Here is a 15,876-nt window from a genome sequence, read left to right on the forward strand (position 1 = left end):
AGGAGAGAGTTTGGGTGCTGTCATCTCAGTGACAACCACACAGATGGACCACCATTACTTACATCATTGTCGGAGGGTGAGGACGGGCCTAACAATCACCACTAGCATATTTATTAAATGCTTATTACGTGCCAGGCACTGTATTAATAATAATAATGAATAATTATGGTATTTGTTAATGCTTACTATGTTCCAAGCACTGTTCTAAGCGCTGGGGTAGATAGGTAATCGGGTTGTCCCACGTGGGGCTCGCAGACTTAATCCCCATTTTACAGATGAGGTAACTGAGGCACAGAGAAGTTAAGTGACTTGCCCAAAGTCACACAGCTGACAAGTGGCAGAGCCGGGATTAGAACCCTTGACCTCTGCATCCCTGGCCCGTGCTCTTTCTGGTAGGCCACCTGCTTCTCCGTTAAGTGCTGAGATAAACTCCCCTCTAGACTTTAAGCTCATTATGGGCAGGGGACGAGTCTGCTGATTCTATTGTATGTACTCTCCCAAGCGCTTAGTACGTGCTCTGCACAAAGTAGATGCTCAATAAATGCCACTGATTGAATGACTGATTAGTACAGAGTGAGCTCACAGTCTTAATTCTCATTTTACAGGCGAGGGAACTGAAGCCCAGAGAAGCGAAGTGACTTACCCAAGGTCATACAGGAGATCTGTAGCGGAGCTGGGAGTAGAACCCAGGGCCTCCGACTCCTAAGCCCGTGCTCTGTCCACTAGGCCACGCTGCTTTCCATTGATAACACAACTCCTTTTCTCTTCAAGCTCTTCCTGGCCACGTCTCTCCTTACTTGAGAAGCAGCATAGCTCAGTGGAAGGAGCCCGGGCTTGGGAGTCAGAGGTCATGGGTGCAAATCCCGACTCTGCCACTTGGCAGATGTGTGACTGTGGGCAAGTCACTTAACTTCTCTGTGCCTCAGTTACCTCGTCTGTAAAATGGAGATGAAGACTGTGAACCTCACATGGGACAACCTGATTACCCTGTAACTACCCCAGCGCATAGAACAGTGCTCTGCACATAGTAAGCGCTTAACAAATACTAACGTTATTACTATTATTATTATTACTTCAGCCGAAAGAGTCCCTAGAGGGCAACTGGTGTAGATTTTTCCATCTCGGTCTGGCATCGATAGGAGCAGGGTGGCACACGGATGCCAGTGGGAGCAATGAGTTCCATCAGGATAGACTCGTGTGGAGGGAGAATGTTTTCTCATTCTTCCATCGTGTTCTGTCCAAATGGTGTAATGGAAACAGAAGTACGGAGCAGTTTGGACTTTTTAAAAATGTGAAGGAGGCAGATCAGAAGCTAGAAAGTCTAACAACGATACCGGAAGAACCATTAGGAAGGTTACAGATTGCGGCAGAAGAGAGGACGTGCTGGGGAAAATACATCCATAAAGTCACTGTGAATCGAAAAGGACTCGATGGCATTTGATCATCATCGATCTTCCGACCCTGATGATCAGGGTGCTGTATGATTTGGGGATTGTTCTGTATTTTTTTCCAGTGGGTCCTCAGCAAGTAGTTTCCCATCAGGAAGAAGGGCCTCGGACCCCAGACGGCAGGAACATGAATCCTCTGGACTGGAAGCTCCTTGTGGGCAGGGAACCTGTCTACAGAACACGGGCCTGGGAGTCAGAGGACCTGGGTTCTAATGTCCACTCCTCCGCTTGTCTGCTGGGTGACCTTGGGCAAGTCTGAAAAATGGGGATTAAGAGTATGAGCCCCATGTGGGACAGGGACTATGTCCAACCCAATTACCTTCTATCTACCCAGCGCTTAGTACAGTGCCTGGCACATAGTAAGCGCTTAACATATACCACAATTATTATTATTATTATTATTACGGGGATTAAGACTGTGAGCCCCAGGTGGGACAGGGACTGTGTCCAACCCAAGTACCTTCTCTCTACCTCAGCGTTCAGGACAGTGCCTGGCATACGGTAAGCACTTAACAAATACCACAATCATTATTATTACAATTAATAAATGGGATTAGGACTCTGAGTCCCACGTGGGACATGGACAGTGTCCTACCTGATTAGCTTATACCTTCCCCAGTACTTAGTGCAGTGTCTGGCACACAGTAAGCACTTAACACATGCCGTAAAAAAAGTCTGTTATACTGTCCTCTCTCTAGCACTTAGTACAGTGCTCTGCATGTAGTAAGCGCTCAATATTGATGGACTGACCAAACCTACGCGGAGGAGTGGATGATAGAGCTGGTGGCTTGTGCCATTCATTCAATCAATCAATCAATTAATCAGTGGAATTTATTGAGTACTTACTCTGTGCAGAGCACTGTATTAAGGAAATAATAATAATGTTGGTATTCGTTAAGCGCTCACTATGTGCCGAGCACTGTTCTAAGCACTGGGGTAGATACGGGGTAATCAGGTTGTCCCAGGTGAAGCTCACAGTTAATCCCCATTTTACAGATGAGGTAACCGAGGCACAGAGAAGTTGTGACTTGCCCACAGTCACACAGCTGACAAGTGGCAGAGCCAGAATTCGAACTCATGACCTCTGACTCCCAAGCCCGGGCTCTTTCCACTGAGCCACGCTGCTTCTCTAATACAATACATTGCAGTAGAGTTGGTAGAGAAGCTTACAGATATTAAAGTGAATTCCAGATAGGGGAAATGGAAGAGCGTAAGGATATGAGCAGAGGTGCTATGGGCCTGGGAGTCAGAAGGACTTGGGTTCTAATCCCGGCACTGCCATATATTTGCTGTGTGACCTTGAGCGAGTCACTTAACCTTTCTGTGCCTCTGTTACCTCATCTGTAAAATTGGGATAAGAGCATGAGCTCCTTGTGGGACATAGGCTGTGTCCAACCTGATTAACTTGTATCTTAGAACAGTGCTTGGCACACAATAAGCATTTAATAAGTCCCATAATTATTATTAATTGTTATTATCACTATCTCTCCCAAGCACGCCATACGGTGTTCTGCACCCAGTAAGTTCTCCACGAACACCGCAGATTTACTGACTGATCGATTCATTGGCGACAGAAGCTCATCGGGACAGAGCTCTGGGTTCAAGTCCTCCGGACACCTGAGCACACATAGAAAGTGATTTCTCCCGTGTGCTCTGCACCCAGCAAGAGCTAAATAAATATGATTGATGGATTGTCTGACCTCCTGCAGACTCCTGGAGACCCTCCATGCACCCCCCACCCCCCACCTCCACCCCCTGCCGCGGGCCGGAGGTGGGGAGAAGAGGCCGGGCAAGGGGTGCTCAAAGTTAACCGTGGGGCGGGAGCATGTGCGGATCATCACGCTATGGAACACTGAGTTGCATCACATCATGTGGCCAAATCGAACCTGACTGGGCATAGCACAGAGCTCATCCAGCGCGTCACGTGGGGGAATTGTTTTTGGGGCGAGGGACCGGAGCCGGGGCGGGGAGGAAGGACATTTGCATTTCAAATGGGAGGCAGCATGGTCTAGTGGACAGAGCCGGGCCCGGGAGTCAGCAGACCGACAGCATGGTGGAGTTGATAGAGAGCACGGGCCTGGGAGTCAGAAGGTCATGGGTTCTAGTCCCGGTTCCGTCACTTGTCTGCTTGTGACCTTGGGCAAATCGCTTCGCTTCTCTGGGCCTCAGTTACTTCATCTGTAAAGTGGGGATCGAGACTGTCAATGGGGGACAGGGACTGTGACCAACCCCATCGTATCCACTCCAGTGCCTGGCACGCAGTTTAACGAATAGCACGGTTATTGTTATTATTATTAGGCAGAGGAGGAGCAGGTCGGAGGCTCTGCCTCATGGCCACACTACCCAGCTCTGGGCTTCGGAGGCTCCGCGGCTTCCAGATGATTTTCTGCACCGCTCCCCCCTCGGAACGACGGGGGCCCCCCCGGTCAGGGAGTCCTTGGCTGCTCTGAGTCGGAATGGAGGATTAGAACCCAGGTCCTCCCGACTCCCAGGCGCGTGCTCTATCCAGTAGGCCACACTGCTTTCCTGACTCCTCTGAAATCAAAATTCTCTGGGACATTTTTTATGTCTGCCTCCTTCCGTGGGAGTGGAAGCTCCTTGTAGGCAGGGAACTTACCGCGTTGTTACTCTGTACTTCCCAAACACCTAGTACAGAAAAACACACCGAGAAGGCATTCAGTAAATGTCACTACGACTAATCACCACACTTGAACGGTGCAAACCCGCAGGGCTGAACGAGATTGGCCAGAAGTCGGGGAGTCCTCAGGTCTAGAGTCAAGACTTTCAGCTCCTTCGGGGCGGGTACCCTGTCTACCAACTGGACCGTTTCCTTCAAGCACTCAGTACAGTGCTTTGCGCACAGTAGACTGTAAGCTCCTTGAAGGCAGGAACTGTGTTTATTAACTCAACCATATTCTCCCAAGTGCTCAGTACAGTGCCCTGCGCACAGTAGACTATCACTCCTAGAGAGCAAAGACCCTGCAGACTAACTTGTCCCTGTTCTACTGAGCGCTTAGTACAGTACTCTGCGCACAGTAGACAGTAAGCTCCTTCAGAGCAGGGGTCATCCCCACTGACTCTCCCTTACTCTTCCAAGAGCTTAGAACAGGGCTCTGCACACAGGAGGGGCTCAGAAAATGCTACTCATAATTATGATGATGGTTCTAGAAGACACCAGTGTGGACACAGGTGCTCAGAATATCACCGAGCACTTAGTACAGTGCTCTGCACATAGTAAGCACTCAATAAAAAATACAGTTGATCGACACAACCTCTCCCTTTTTAAGCCTCAAGTCACTTCCTCAACCTTCCCTTCCTGGCCGGATCATCCATTAGCGAGATCGGTCACCTTGACGTCACAGTGCAGCTGTGATAGGTGTAGCATTTACTGAGCGCCTACTTGGTGTGTTTTTCGGTAGTAGGTACTTGGGAAGTACAGAGTAACACAGTGATAGGTTCCCTGCCTACATGGAGCTTCCACTCCAACAGGTGGAGCAAGATATACAAATGTCCCGAAGAATTTTGATTTCGGAGTCAGAAAAGCAGCGCGGCCCAGTGGATAGAGCCTGGGAGTCAGAAGGACCTAGGTGCCAATCCCCGCTCTGCCACGTGTCTGCTGTGCCCTTGGGCAAGTCACTTCACTTCTCTGGGCCTCAGTGATCTCGTCCGTAAAATGGGGATTGAGAGGGCTTGGGGGACAGGGACTGTGTCCGACCTGATTAACTCGTATCTACCCCAGTGCTTAGAACGGTGTTTGGCACATAGTAAGCGCTCAACAAGTACTATTATTATTAAGGTACCGCCCCGTCTCAGCCTTTGGCCAGAGAAACCCATCGGCCAGAGACACCCACTGGCTGGAGGTGCCCAGTGGCCAAGAGACACCCGCCGGAGAAGCTCATTGACCAGTCGTTGGCTGGAGACATCAGAATTGGTAGACATTATCCCTGTCTTACAGTCTTCTGTGAGAAGCGCACTGTACCGAGCGCTTGGGAGAGGGCAATAGAGTCGGTAGCCGCAGTCTCTGCCCTCTAGAAGCGTCCCCGAGTCTCCTGGCTTACGCTCTGGCCGCTCCGTATTTCCGGAAGGAGAACGCGGGATGCCCGTTGGATCCCGGCAACCCTGCCTCCCCAGCCCGTGACCCTCTGGACACGGGAATCGAGCTCTCTGGCGGGAGCTCTCCCTCGCCCACATCACCAAATGACAGTGAATTAGCAGAACACAATCTGCAGAGAAATGCTAAATATTTTCAGATGAAAGGCCAGTAATGTGTGGTCTGCACTTTGAGTCAATATTTTAGCAGACTGACTTCATTCCAATGTTCAGAAATCTGATATATCAATTGGCGCACAAACAGCGAAATAGAAATAGAAAATTCCACACATCCTCGTTTGGGGAGAGAGTTAGAAGGAGTAAGTCGTTTCCCCTAAGGAGGGGATTTATTGACACGCACGAGCATAATGTGGCCCTGAAAAGTGAGACTTTCCAAAGAGAAGGGAGCCCAGTTGAGTCGTTCTCCCTTACGCAATCCACTGTTGTGTGAAATGATACTGGTTTATTTATTTATCATGCCTTACCCAACGGGTGGGTATTTGGGTGTTTGCTTTTTCTAGCCCAGAAAGTTATCTGTGGATATTTTCAATTAGTTCAATTTGGTACCGTTCCCATGGGCGTACCATGGTACTGGGCACCATGTGCAGAGCGCTGTGCTGAGCGCCTGATGTGTGCAGAACACTAGGTAATAGTAATGATGATAATAATAATAAAAACGGTGGTATTTGTTAAGAAGCAGCATTGCCTAGTGGATAGAGCGAGGGCCTGAGAGTCAGAAGGGCCTGGGTTCTAATCCTGGCTCCTCCACTCATCTGCTATGTGACCTTGGGCAAGTCACTCCATTTCTCTGGGCCACAGTTGCCTCATCTGTAAAATGGGATTAAGACTGCGAGACCCCTGTGGGACCGTCTCCAACCCGATTAGCTCCTATCTACCGCAGCACTTAGAACGGTGCCTGACGCATAATAAGCACTTAGCAAAGACCATCGTCATTACTTACTACGTGCCAAGCACTGTTCTAAACCCTGGGCAGATAGAAGGCGATCAGGTCGGACACTGCACTGAACGCCTGTGGTGTGCAGAGAACTGTAACGAATGCCTGTGTGTGCAGAGCACTGTACCGAGTTGCCTGCTATGTGCAGAGCACCGTACCGAGCTCCTGTTCCGCTGAGCATCTCCTGTGTACGGAGTGCTGTACTGAACGCCGTTGTTTGCAGAGTGCTGTATTGGGTGTCGATTACACGTAGGAGGCTGTAAGAGCTACTCTGTGTGCGGAGCGTTGTGCTAGGCTGTTGGTGGGGGGGGGGGTGGTCACTCTGAAGGAATATCAGACCTGACCCCTGCCCTTGAAGAATCCTCGAGCTGATTGGAAGGCGAGCTGACACAAGCCGATGAGTGCAGGTTCCAGCTAGAAGCATCAGATCAGCTACAGGTGATAAATACGAGTGGATGAGGACATCGATAACAACTGAAGAAGCTTAAGAGTCTCGGGGGGAATCATAGAAGGCCTCCTGGAGGAGGCAACTCGGCTAAAGAGGGGCAGGAGAAGATGGGCAGAGACAAAGGGAGAGGAGGGGGGTTCCAGGAGGGGGAAGGTTAGCAACTCTGGGTCAGAGCATAGATAGATGGGGAGGGGATCTGTGTGGGAGTGAGAGGGCCGGAGGCCTCTGGTTCGTGTTTTCATGTGATTTGAAGGTGTGGATAGTGACAGCACCGTTCAGGGCGGGACAGGTGTTGGAGGAGAATCCGGCCTGGGTCGAGTATGATGTAAGGCGGGGTCAGAGGGAAGGCCAGATCTGAGGAAAGGCCGGATCTGAGGAAAGGTCGGATCTGAAGGAAGGCTGGGTCTGAGGGGAGGCCCGGATCTGAGGGAAGGTCAGATCTGAAGGAAGGCTGGATCTGAGGGAAGGATCTGAGGGAAGGTCAGATCGGAGAGAAGGCTGGGTCGGAGAGAAGGCCAGGTCAGAGGGAAGGCCGGCTCTGAGGGAAGGCTGGATCTGAGGGTTGCCCAGGCCCGAGCTGGGGCCGAGGGAAGGCCAGGCCCAAGGGCCCAGGGAAAGCCGGGTCTGAGGGAAGGCTGGGCCCCAGGGAAGGTTGGCTCTGAGCAAATGCTGGGTCTGAGGGAAGGCCGAGTCTGAGGGAAGGCCGGGTCTGAGGGAAGGCCGGGTCTGAGGGTAAGCAGGATCTGAAGGGAGTCCCGTCCTGAGCTGGGTCCGAAGGAAGGCTGGGTCCAAGGGAAGCCTGGGTCTGAGAGGAAGCTGGCTCTGCGGGGAGGCTGGGCCCGAGCTGGGTCTGAGGGAGAGCCGGGTAAAGTCGCTTCACTTCTCCGTGCCTCAGTTCCCTCATCAATCAATCGGTCGTAATTATTGAGTGCTTACTGTGTGCAGGACACTGTACTAAGCCTTCATCTGTAAAATGAGGATTAGGACTGTGAGCCCCACGTGGGGCATGAACTGTGTCCTACAGGACTAGCTCATATCTACTCCAGTGCTCAGTATAATGCCTGGCACATAGTAAGTGCTTAACGAATAACATTTTTTAAAAAGTCAACCAAAAAACACCAACTACCCTCTTGAGGCAGCTGCGCTAAGGGGGATACTCAGCCCTCTTCATTGGCGATGATGAAGATGATGATGGTATGTGCTAAGCACTGTTCTAAGTGCTAGGGCAGATACAAACTAATCGCATTGGACTCAGGCCCTGTCCCACATGGGACTCACAGGCTTAATCCCCATTTTACATATTAGGTAACTGAGGCCCAGAGAAGTGAAGTGGCTTGCCCATGGTCACCCAGCAGACTAGTGTTGGAGCTGGGATTAGAACCCAGGTCCTCTGACTCCCCAGACCTGTGCTCTATCCACTAGGCCACGCTGCTTCATTCTACTGTAAACCTAGCACGACGACTTTCTGTAGGGGTGCCAGTGGATTTGTGGGGAAAAGGAAGATCTACTCTTAGTAATAATAGTAGGCATAATAATAATAACAACGTGTTATTCAGACTTAATGATGGGTTCCAGTAATGTTCTAAGTATAGGAGAAAGCATGGGCATTTAGGGAAAGCATGGACATTTTGGGCCTGATTTTTCAAGCGGGAAGATTCCTATTTCCCGGTGTTGTTTGGGGAAAGAAATAGGAATCTTCCTGCTTGACCGACTGCCCGAAGGACTGATCAACTGTTCTATCGGCGGACCGAATGACCGACCAACTGACCAATGGACCGATAGCCCGAACGACCGACGGGTCGATCGACCAGCCCGCTGGACCGTTCGACCAGTCGAACCCCCTGGGCCGATGGACCGTCGGGACTGCCCGACCGCCTTCCGTTTGTTGGCCGTGTGACCTCGGGCAAGTCACTTCACTTCCAGTCCCGGCTCTGACTCGTGTCCGCCGTGTGGTCTTGGGCAAGTCGTTTTGCTTCTCTGTGCCTCTGTTACCTCATCTGGAAAATGGGGATGAAGACTGTGAGCCTCATGTGGGACAGGGACTGCATCCAACCTGATAGCCTTGTATTTACCCCAGGGCTCAGAACGGTGCTTAGCACATAGTAAGCGCTTAACAAATACCATCACCATCATTATTATTATTATCAGTCTCCGGGCCTCAGTTCCCTCATCTGTCAAATGGGGATAGAGACTGTGAGCCCCACCTGCGACAGGGACCGTGTCCAACCTGATTTGCCCGTATCCATCCCAGCGCTTAGTACAGTGCCTGGCACATAGTAGGCACTTAATACATACCGTAACCATTATTATTATTATTACTAGGGAGCAGGGAGGCTGCGTTCACCTACGCCATCACAGCAGCCGGGGTGGCCCACGCCATCACGGCCGCCTGCAGCCAGGGGAACCTCAGCAACTGCGGCTGCGACCGGGAGAAGCAGGGCTACTACAACCAGGAGGAAGGATGGAAGTGGGGAGGCTGCTCGGCCGACGTCCGCTACGGCATCGACTTCTCCCGGAGGTTCGTGGACGCCCGCGAGATCAAGAAGAACGCCCGGAGGTTGATGAACCTGCACAACAATGAGGCTGGGAGAAAGGTAACCCGCCAGGCCCTGGAGGCCCGGGAGGACGGGGGTTGCCGGCTGGGAGTCTGGGGGGCTGGCGAGGAGTCAAAATCGGTTTTCTGCCCTCACCCACCGCCCTGCCCCTCTGAGCCCCTCTGGGTATTTGTTCACACCCCAGGGATGAACACAGAGGGACCAGCTGCCTCGATGGTTCAATTCATTAAATTGTGTTTATTGAGTGCTTACCGTGTGCACTGCACTGTACTAAGCGCTTGGGAGAGTACAATGTAACAATAAACGGTTACGTTTCCTGCCCACGACGAGCTCACCGTCTAGAAGCGGCATGGCTCAGTGGAAAGAGCCTGGGCTTGGGAGTCAGAGATCATGGGTTCTAATCCCGGCTCCGCCGCTTGTCAGCTGTGTGACCTTGGACAAGTCACTTCACTTCCTCGGTGCCTCAGTGACCTCATCTGTAAAATGGAGATGAAGACTGTGAGCCCTACGTGGGACAACTTGATTACCTCGTATCTACCGCAGCGCTTAGAACAGTGCTTGGCAAGTAGTAAGCGTTTAACAAATACCAACATTATTATTAGAAGGGGAGACAGATATTAATAGAAATAAATAAATTCGAGATGCGGACATAAGTGCCGTGGGGCTGGGAGGGGACCTCGAGCTGCACCACTGGCTGAGCAGATCCAGGGCCCACCTGGCTCAGGATTCTGTCTCCGTGGCAACAGGATGCTCTCAGGACCATCCATTAATCGATCAGTGATATTTATTGAGGGCTTACGATTTGCAAGGCATGGCTCCAAGCGCTTGGGAGAGTCCAATGCAACAGAATTGGCAGATGTGTTCCCTGCCCATCAAGAGCTATGAGTCTAGAGGGGGAGATGGACATTAACATGAATAAATGTTATTTATAAAAAAGAATTTAAAGATACGTACACATGTGCTGTGGGTTTGGGGGTGAGGTGAATATCAAATGTCCAAAGGTCACAGATCCAAGTGCATAATAATAATAATAACTATGGTATTTTTTATGCACTTACTATGTGCTGAGCACTGTTCTGAGCGCTGGGGTGGATACAGGCAAATTGGGTTGGACACAGTCCCTGTCCCTTGTGGGGCTCACAGTCTCAATCCCCCTTTTACAGATGAGGAATTTGGGGCACAGAGAAGTGAAGTGACTTGCACAAGGTCACAGCAGACAAGTGGGATTGTGATTACTAAGTCTACTGTCCTCTCTCAAGCGCTAAGTACAGTGCTCTGCACCCGGTAGACTGCACCTTGAGGGCAGGGATCATGTCTATGGTCGAGTGCTCCACTCCCAGTTCAGACACTCAGTCCACGCCAGCGGTGATTAGCTGACTTTTGGGGAAAGAGCTTCGGCCCCTGTGTCTCGCAGGCCCCGGCCGGCCCCCGTGGGAAAAGGAGCAGGGCGGGAAGGGACGAGGAGGAGAGAAGAGAAGAGGGGGCGGGGGTTGGGGGGGGGGGTTCATGGGAATTTGTCCCCAGTGGCCGGATTCTGGGTTTAGAAATCTGTGACATTCCACGGTGAGTCAGTCATCCAGGGATCCAGGGGCCACGACGGGGGGACTTAGTCACTCCGACCCCAAACGAAGGCCCCGGCCGCCCGCGGTCCCAGCCCGGCCTCTGCCCCGGCCCCAGCCCGCGGTTCCAGTCCCTGCCCCGGCCCCCGGCCCCCAGCCCCGGCCCGCAGCCCCCAGCCTCAGCCCCGGCCCCGGCCCCGGCCCTGATCGGATCCTGGCCTACGGCTGGGAATGCTGCCGCTCCCGACGGGGGCGCGCACCCAAACACACACGGGCAAACACACGCACACTAAGATGCACTAATCATATTCCCCACATCCGCTTTCACATAAAAGCCCTTACACTAAGATGCACGGTTCACACTCACCCACATCCACAAACACACACATCCACACACGCTCTCACACAAACACTAAAATGCACCATTCAGACCCCCCCCATCCATATGCATACGCACTGGCACGCTCACACTGAGATGTGTCATTCACACTCACCCACACCCCTCATATGCTATTATTATTATTACTGGGAAGCAGGGAGGCTGCATTCACCTGTGCCATCACAGCAGCCGGGGTGGCCCATATACGCAACACACAAGAACATTCACATACATTCATGCATGAACACCCACTCTCCCTCACACACCCACACAGTCACATGTGCAGACTCAAGCTCACTCACCCCCACATGCACACAAACACACACACACACACACACACACACACACGCCTGCCCAGAGTGAGACTAGCCAAGGAGCACTTTAGGCATCCAGCCAATCTCCCCCAATCTCGGCGGGTGGCAGTCTCCAGGGACTCCTTGCATCTTACAGATCCTCTTTCCATGTGGGCAGGGGATGTGTCTGTTTATCGTTCTATTGTACTCTCCCAAGCACTTAGTACAGTGCTTTGCTCAGAGTAAGCACTCAATAAATGAGATTTAATGAAAGAATAATAAACAGCGATGCTTCTCAAACTCACTTACTAGGTAAAGCTCAGGCACACAGTGGGCGCTCAGCAAATAGCCTTCCTAATGCTGCTACGTAGAGGCTCCTGGGGACTTGAGGTGTGCCCTTAGCCGGGGGCTGTGGACTTGTTCACCCTCCCTGATGTGGGCCCCAACTCCCAACTCCTTGCTGAGGCCCCGAAAGTTAGAGCGGCTTGCCCAAGGACACACAGCGAGCCGGAGGTGGAGCCGGATAGCTGGGGGTGCATCCCGGGAGAGGAGTGAGATTTGGTTATCGATTAAGCTTAGTACAGTGCTCTGCACACAGTAAGCGCTCCATAAATACGATTGAATGAAGTGTCCCTTCAGGACTGAAGTCATGGATCGGCGTTTTCCGCTAGACTGTAAGCTCGCTGTGGTTGGGGAATGTATCTGACGACTCTGTTGTATTGTACTCTCCCAAACGTTTAGTACAGCATTTAGTGCACACAGTAAACTCAATAATTACCATTGATGATGATGATGATGATGATGATGATGAGCATTAGCAGAGGCAGAGATCCTTTTCCCAGCTCAAGAGTCAAGACTGGAGTTTCCGGAACGAATCTGACTTTGGCTGCTTAGGGGCCCAAATCGCCGATCCTTCGGGTCAAGATCAATCAATCAATCGAATATTTTGAATGCTTTCTGTGCGCAGAGCACTGTACTAACCACTTGGGAGACTACAATAGAACAATACGACGGTCAGTAGACGGTCCCTGCCCACAAGAGCTTATAGTCTAGAGGGTGAGACAGACATTAATATATATAAAGAAGTTGCAGCTATGAACATAAGTGGCTTGTGGGGCTGAGGTGAATAAAGAGAGCAAATCGGGATGAGGCAGAAGGGAGTGGGAGAAGAGGACTAAGGACTTCTTAGTCAGGGAAGGCTTCTTGGAGGAGATGTGCCTTTAGGAAGACTTTGAAGGTGGGGAGAGTCATTGTCTGTCAGACACGAAGAAGGAGAACGTTTCAGGCCAGAGGCAGGATGTGGGCGAGAGGTCGGCAGCAAGATATACTAAAATGCCAAAGAGCGAGTCTGCAAGCTTGAACACCTAAGAGAAAGCAAGTTGGCGGCGACATCCCTCGAATCACCAATCCATCAGTAAATCCATCGATTGTATTTAATGAGCACCTATAATTTGCAGAGCTCTGAGGGACTACAGTGTGTAAGCACTGCAGAGCACTGTACTAGGTGCCTACTGTGTGAAAAGTGTGGTGCTGAGAGCAGGACACTATTGTGTGCAGGGTCCCTTACTGAGTACTAGGTATTAATATTTTTACATTTATCTCCTCCATTAGAGTGGAAGCTCCTTGTGGGCAGAGAATATGACACTGCATCATTTTATGCTTCCCAAGCACCTAGTATAGTGCACCACATTAAGTGGGCACCCAATAAATGTTCCTACTATTACAAGGGAAAGCACAGCGGAAGCAAAACACACTTTCCCTGCCTGCAGAGAGATTACAGTCTAATGGGGCAGATCGGCAGATTCATGCCATACAATAATTTTGGTGCTTGTTAAGAGCTTACTAGGTATCAAACACTGTTCTAAGCGCTGGGACAGAGACAGGCTAATCGGGTTGGACACGGTCCCTGTCCCCGTGGGACTCACAGTCTTAATCCCCAGTTGACAGGTGAAGTAATTGAGACACAGAGAAGTGAAGTGACTTGCTCAAGGTCAAGCAGCAGATGAATGGTGGAGTCGGGATTAGAACCCAGGTCTTTCTGACTTCCAGGCCAGGGCTCTATCTATTAGGCCGTGTTGCTTCCATTCGCACACGGTGGGAGCGGGAGAGAGGACAAAGACATGACAGAGAGTAGCGTGAACATGTTGAGGCAAAGTAGGGGAATCAGGGTTTGATTACACATATCCACATCTGTGAGGAGGATGGGTGTGAGCAACCAAGGACTAAGGCTGGGTTGCTCTGACTCGGGGTGCTGGGAATTTATCACTTAGGGCTTCCTGGAGGAGGTGGGATTCCAGGGGCTTTGCGGAAGGGAGGAGCTGTGGCCTTTGAGATTGGGCCCCGGAAAGCTGGGGAGAAGCAGCGAGGCCCCGTGGATACAGCACGGGGCCTCGGAGTCAGAAGGACCTGAGTTCCAATCCCAGCCCAGCGCTTAGAACAGTGCTCGGCACATAGTAAGCGCTTAACAAATACCAAATACAAATACAAATACAGCTCTGCCGCTGGTCTGACGGATGACCTCGGCCAAGTCACTTCACTTCTCTGGGACTTAGTGATCTCATATGGAAAATGAGGGTTAAGACCGTGAGCCCGATGGAGAACAAGGATTGGGTCCCAACTGATTAGCTTGGAACTGCCCCAGAGCTTAGTAGAGTGCCTGGCACATAGTAAGTGCTTCACAGATACCATTGAATCAATAAATCTACCCATCGACCCTACTTACTGAGCACTTCCTGCGTACTGAGCTCTGCATTATGTGCTTGGGAAAGTACTATATAGAAGAGTTGGTGGACATGTGCCCTGCCCACAATGAGTTTACAGTTTAAAAGGGGAAGAGGACAGCACTGAATCCCCTGTTTCAAGATGAGGAGACTGAGGTCGAGAGAAATGAAGTGACTTGCCCAAGGTCGCACAACAGACAATGGGGAGAGTCAGGTTTAGAACCCAGATCTCCTGTGTCACAGGCCTAGCTCTTTCCATCAGGCTATGCTGCTTCTCTGGGGATCCAGACAGCTCTGATGAGGCATCCTTTTGTTACACGGTATCTGTTAAGGGCTTCCTACGTGCCAGACACTGTCCTAAACACTGGGGTGGATGCGACCTAATCAGGCCGGGCACAATCCAGGACCCCCATGGGGCTCACAGTCTTAATCCCCATTGCACAGGTGGGGCTACTGAGGCCCAGAGAGGTGAAGTGACTTGCCCAAGGTCACACAGCAGGAAAAGTGGCAGAGCAGAATTAGAACCCAGGTCCTTCTGACTCCCAGGCCCGGGCTCTAACTATTAGGCCACGCTGCTTCTCTCCTCCGGTGTCCATCCGTACCAGGACCCCCGGGGACTGGGCACCGGGCCCTGGCCATGGCCCGCGGAAGCGGCCTGCCCGCCCCACCCCCACCCCCAGTGGCCTCCGGGAGCTCCTGGCATAGTCCCGCTTCAGACCGGCAGCCCTGAGTCACGGCCGACCGTCCGGGAGGGGCCGGGAGGGGCCGGGTTCTGTTTACGTTGGCATCGCCCGGTCGCTCCATCATCGTCAGCCCACGGCTCGGACCCGGCCAAACCCCCGAGCTTCTGGTCGGGTTCCCGTCCGCCGACGGACGGGTCGACTCCGTGAGATGGGAGCCGAGGCCGAGTGCCGCTCCTGGGGGCAACCCAAGTGTGTGTGCGCTGACTCAACGCTCCCAGGGTCCGCCAACGGGAATGACACATTTCCGTGGGGACCGTTTCCTTCCCAGAACTCTCTCCGCAGGTGTGCTCTCCGGGCCGCACTCCTAGCCGAGACCCGCAAAGAGCTTGTTAAGCGCTTACCATGTGCCAGGCGTCGTATTAAGTCCTGGGGGGGGGGGGGGGCGGATATTAGCAAATCCGGCTGGACAGAGTCCCTGTCCCACATGGGGCTCCCAGTCTTAATCCCCATTTTGCAGATGAGGGAACTGAGGCCCAGAGCAATAAGATGACTTGCCCAAGGTCACACAGCAGACAACTGGCGACCTGGGATTAGAACCCATGACTGCCTGACTCCTGGGCCCGGCCTCTATCCACTATGCCATGCTGTTTCTCGTGCTGCTCTGAACCCAGAATCTAAAGCCGGTAGCTAAAAAGGGAGTCCATCCATATTCTCTTTTCGGTGTGTGTGGTGTTCGTTAAGCTCTTA

At 51.9% G+C, this 15,876-nt stretch overlaps 1 protein-coding gene across 1 annotated transcript in view; it reads left to right on the forward strand.

The window, feature by feature from the left end:
* Nucleotides 1-15,876, forward strand: part of WNT7B (Wnt family member 7B) — a 76,839-nt gene that overhangs the window by 52,787 nt on the left and 8,176 nt on the right. The window contains exon 3 of the mRNA XM_029079047.2: nucleotides 9,263-9,534. Within this exon, the coding sequence (XP_028934880.1) occupies nucleotides 9,263-9,534 (272 nt within the window). The remainder of the gene's footprint in view (nucleotides 1-9,262; nucleotides 9,535-15,876) is intronic.

Source organism: Ornithorhynchus anatinus, chromosome 14 (genome assembly GCF_004115215.2).
Source record: "Ornithorhynchus anatinus isolate Pmale09 chromosome 14, mOrnAna1.pri.v4, whole genome shotgun sequence".
Classification (NCBI taxonomy): domain Eukaryota; kingdom Metazoa; phylum Chordata; class Mammalia; order Monotremata; family Ornithorhynchidae; genus Ornithorhynchus; species Ornithorhynchus anatinus.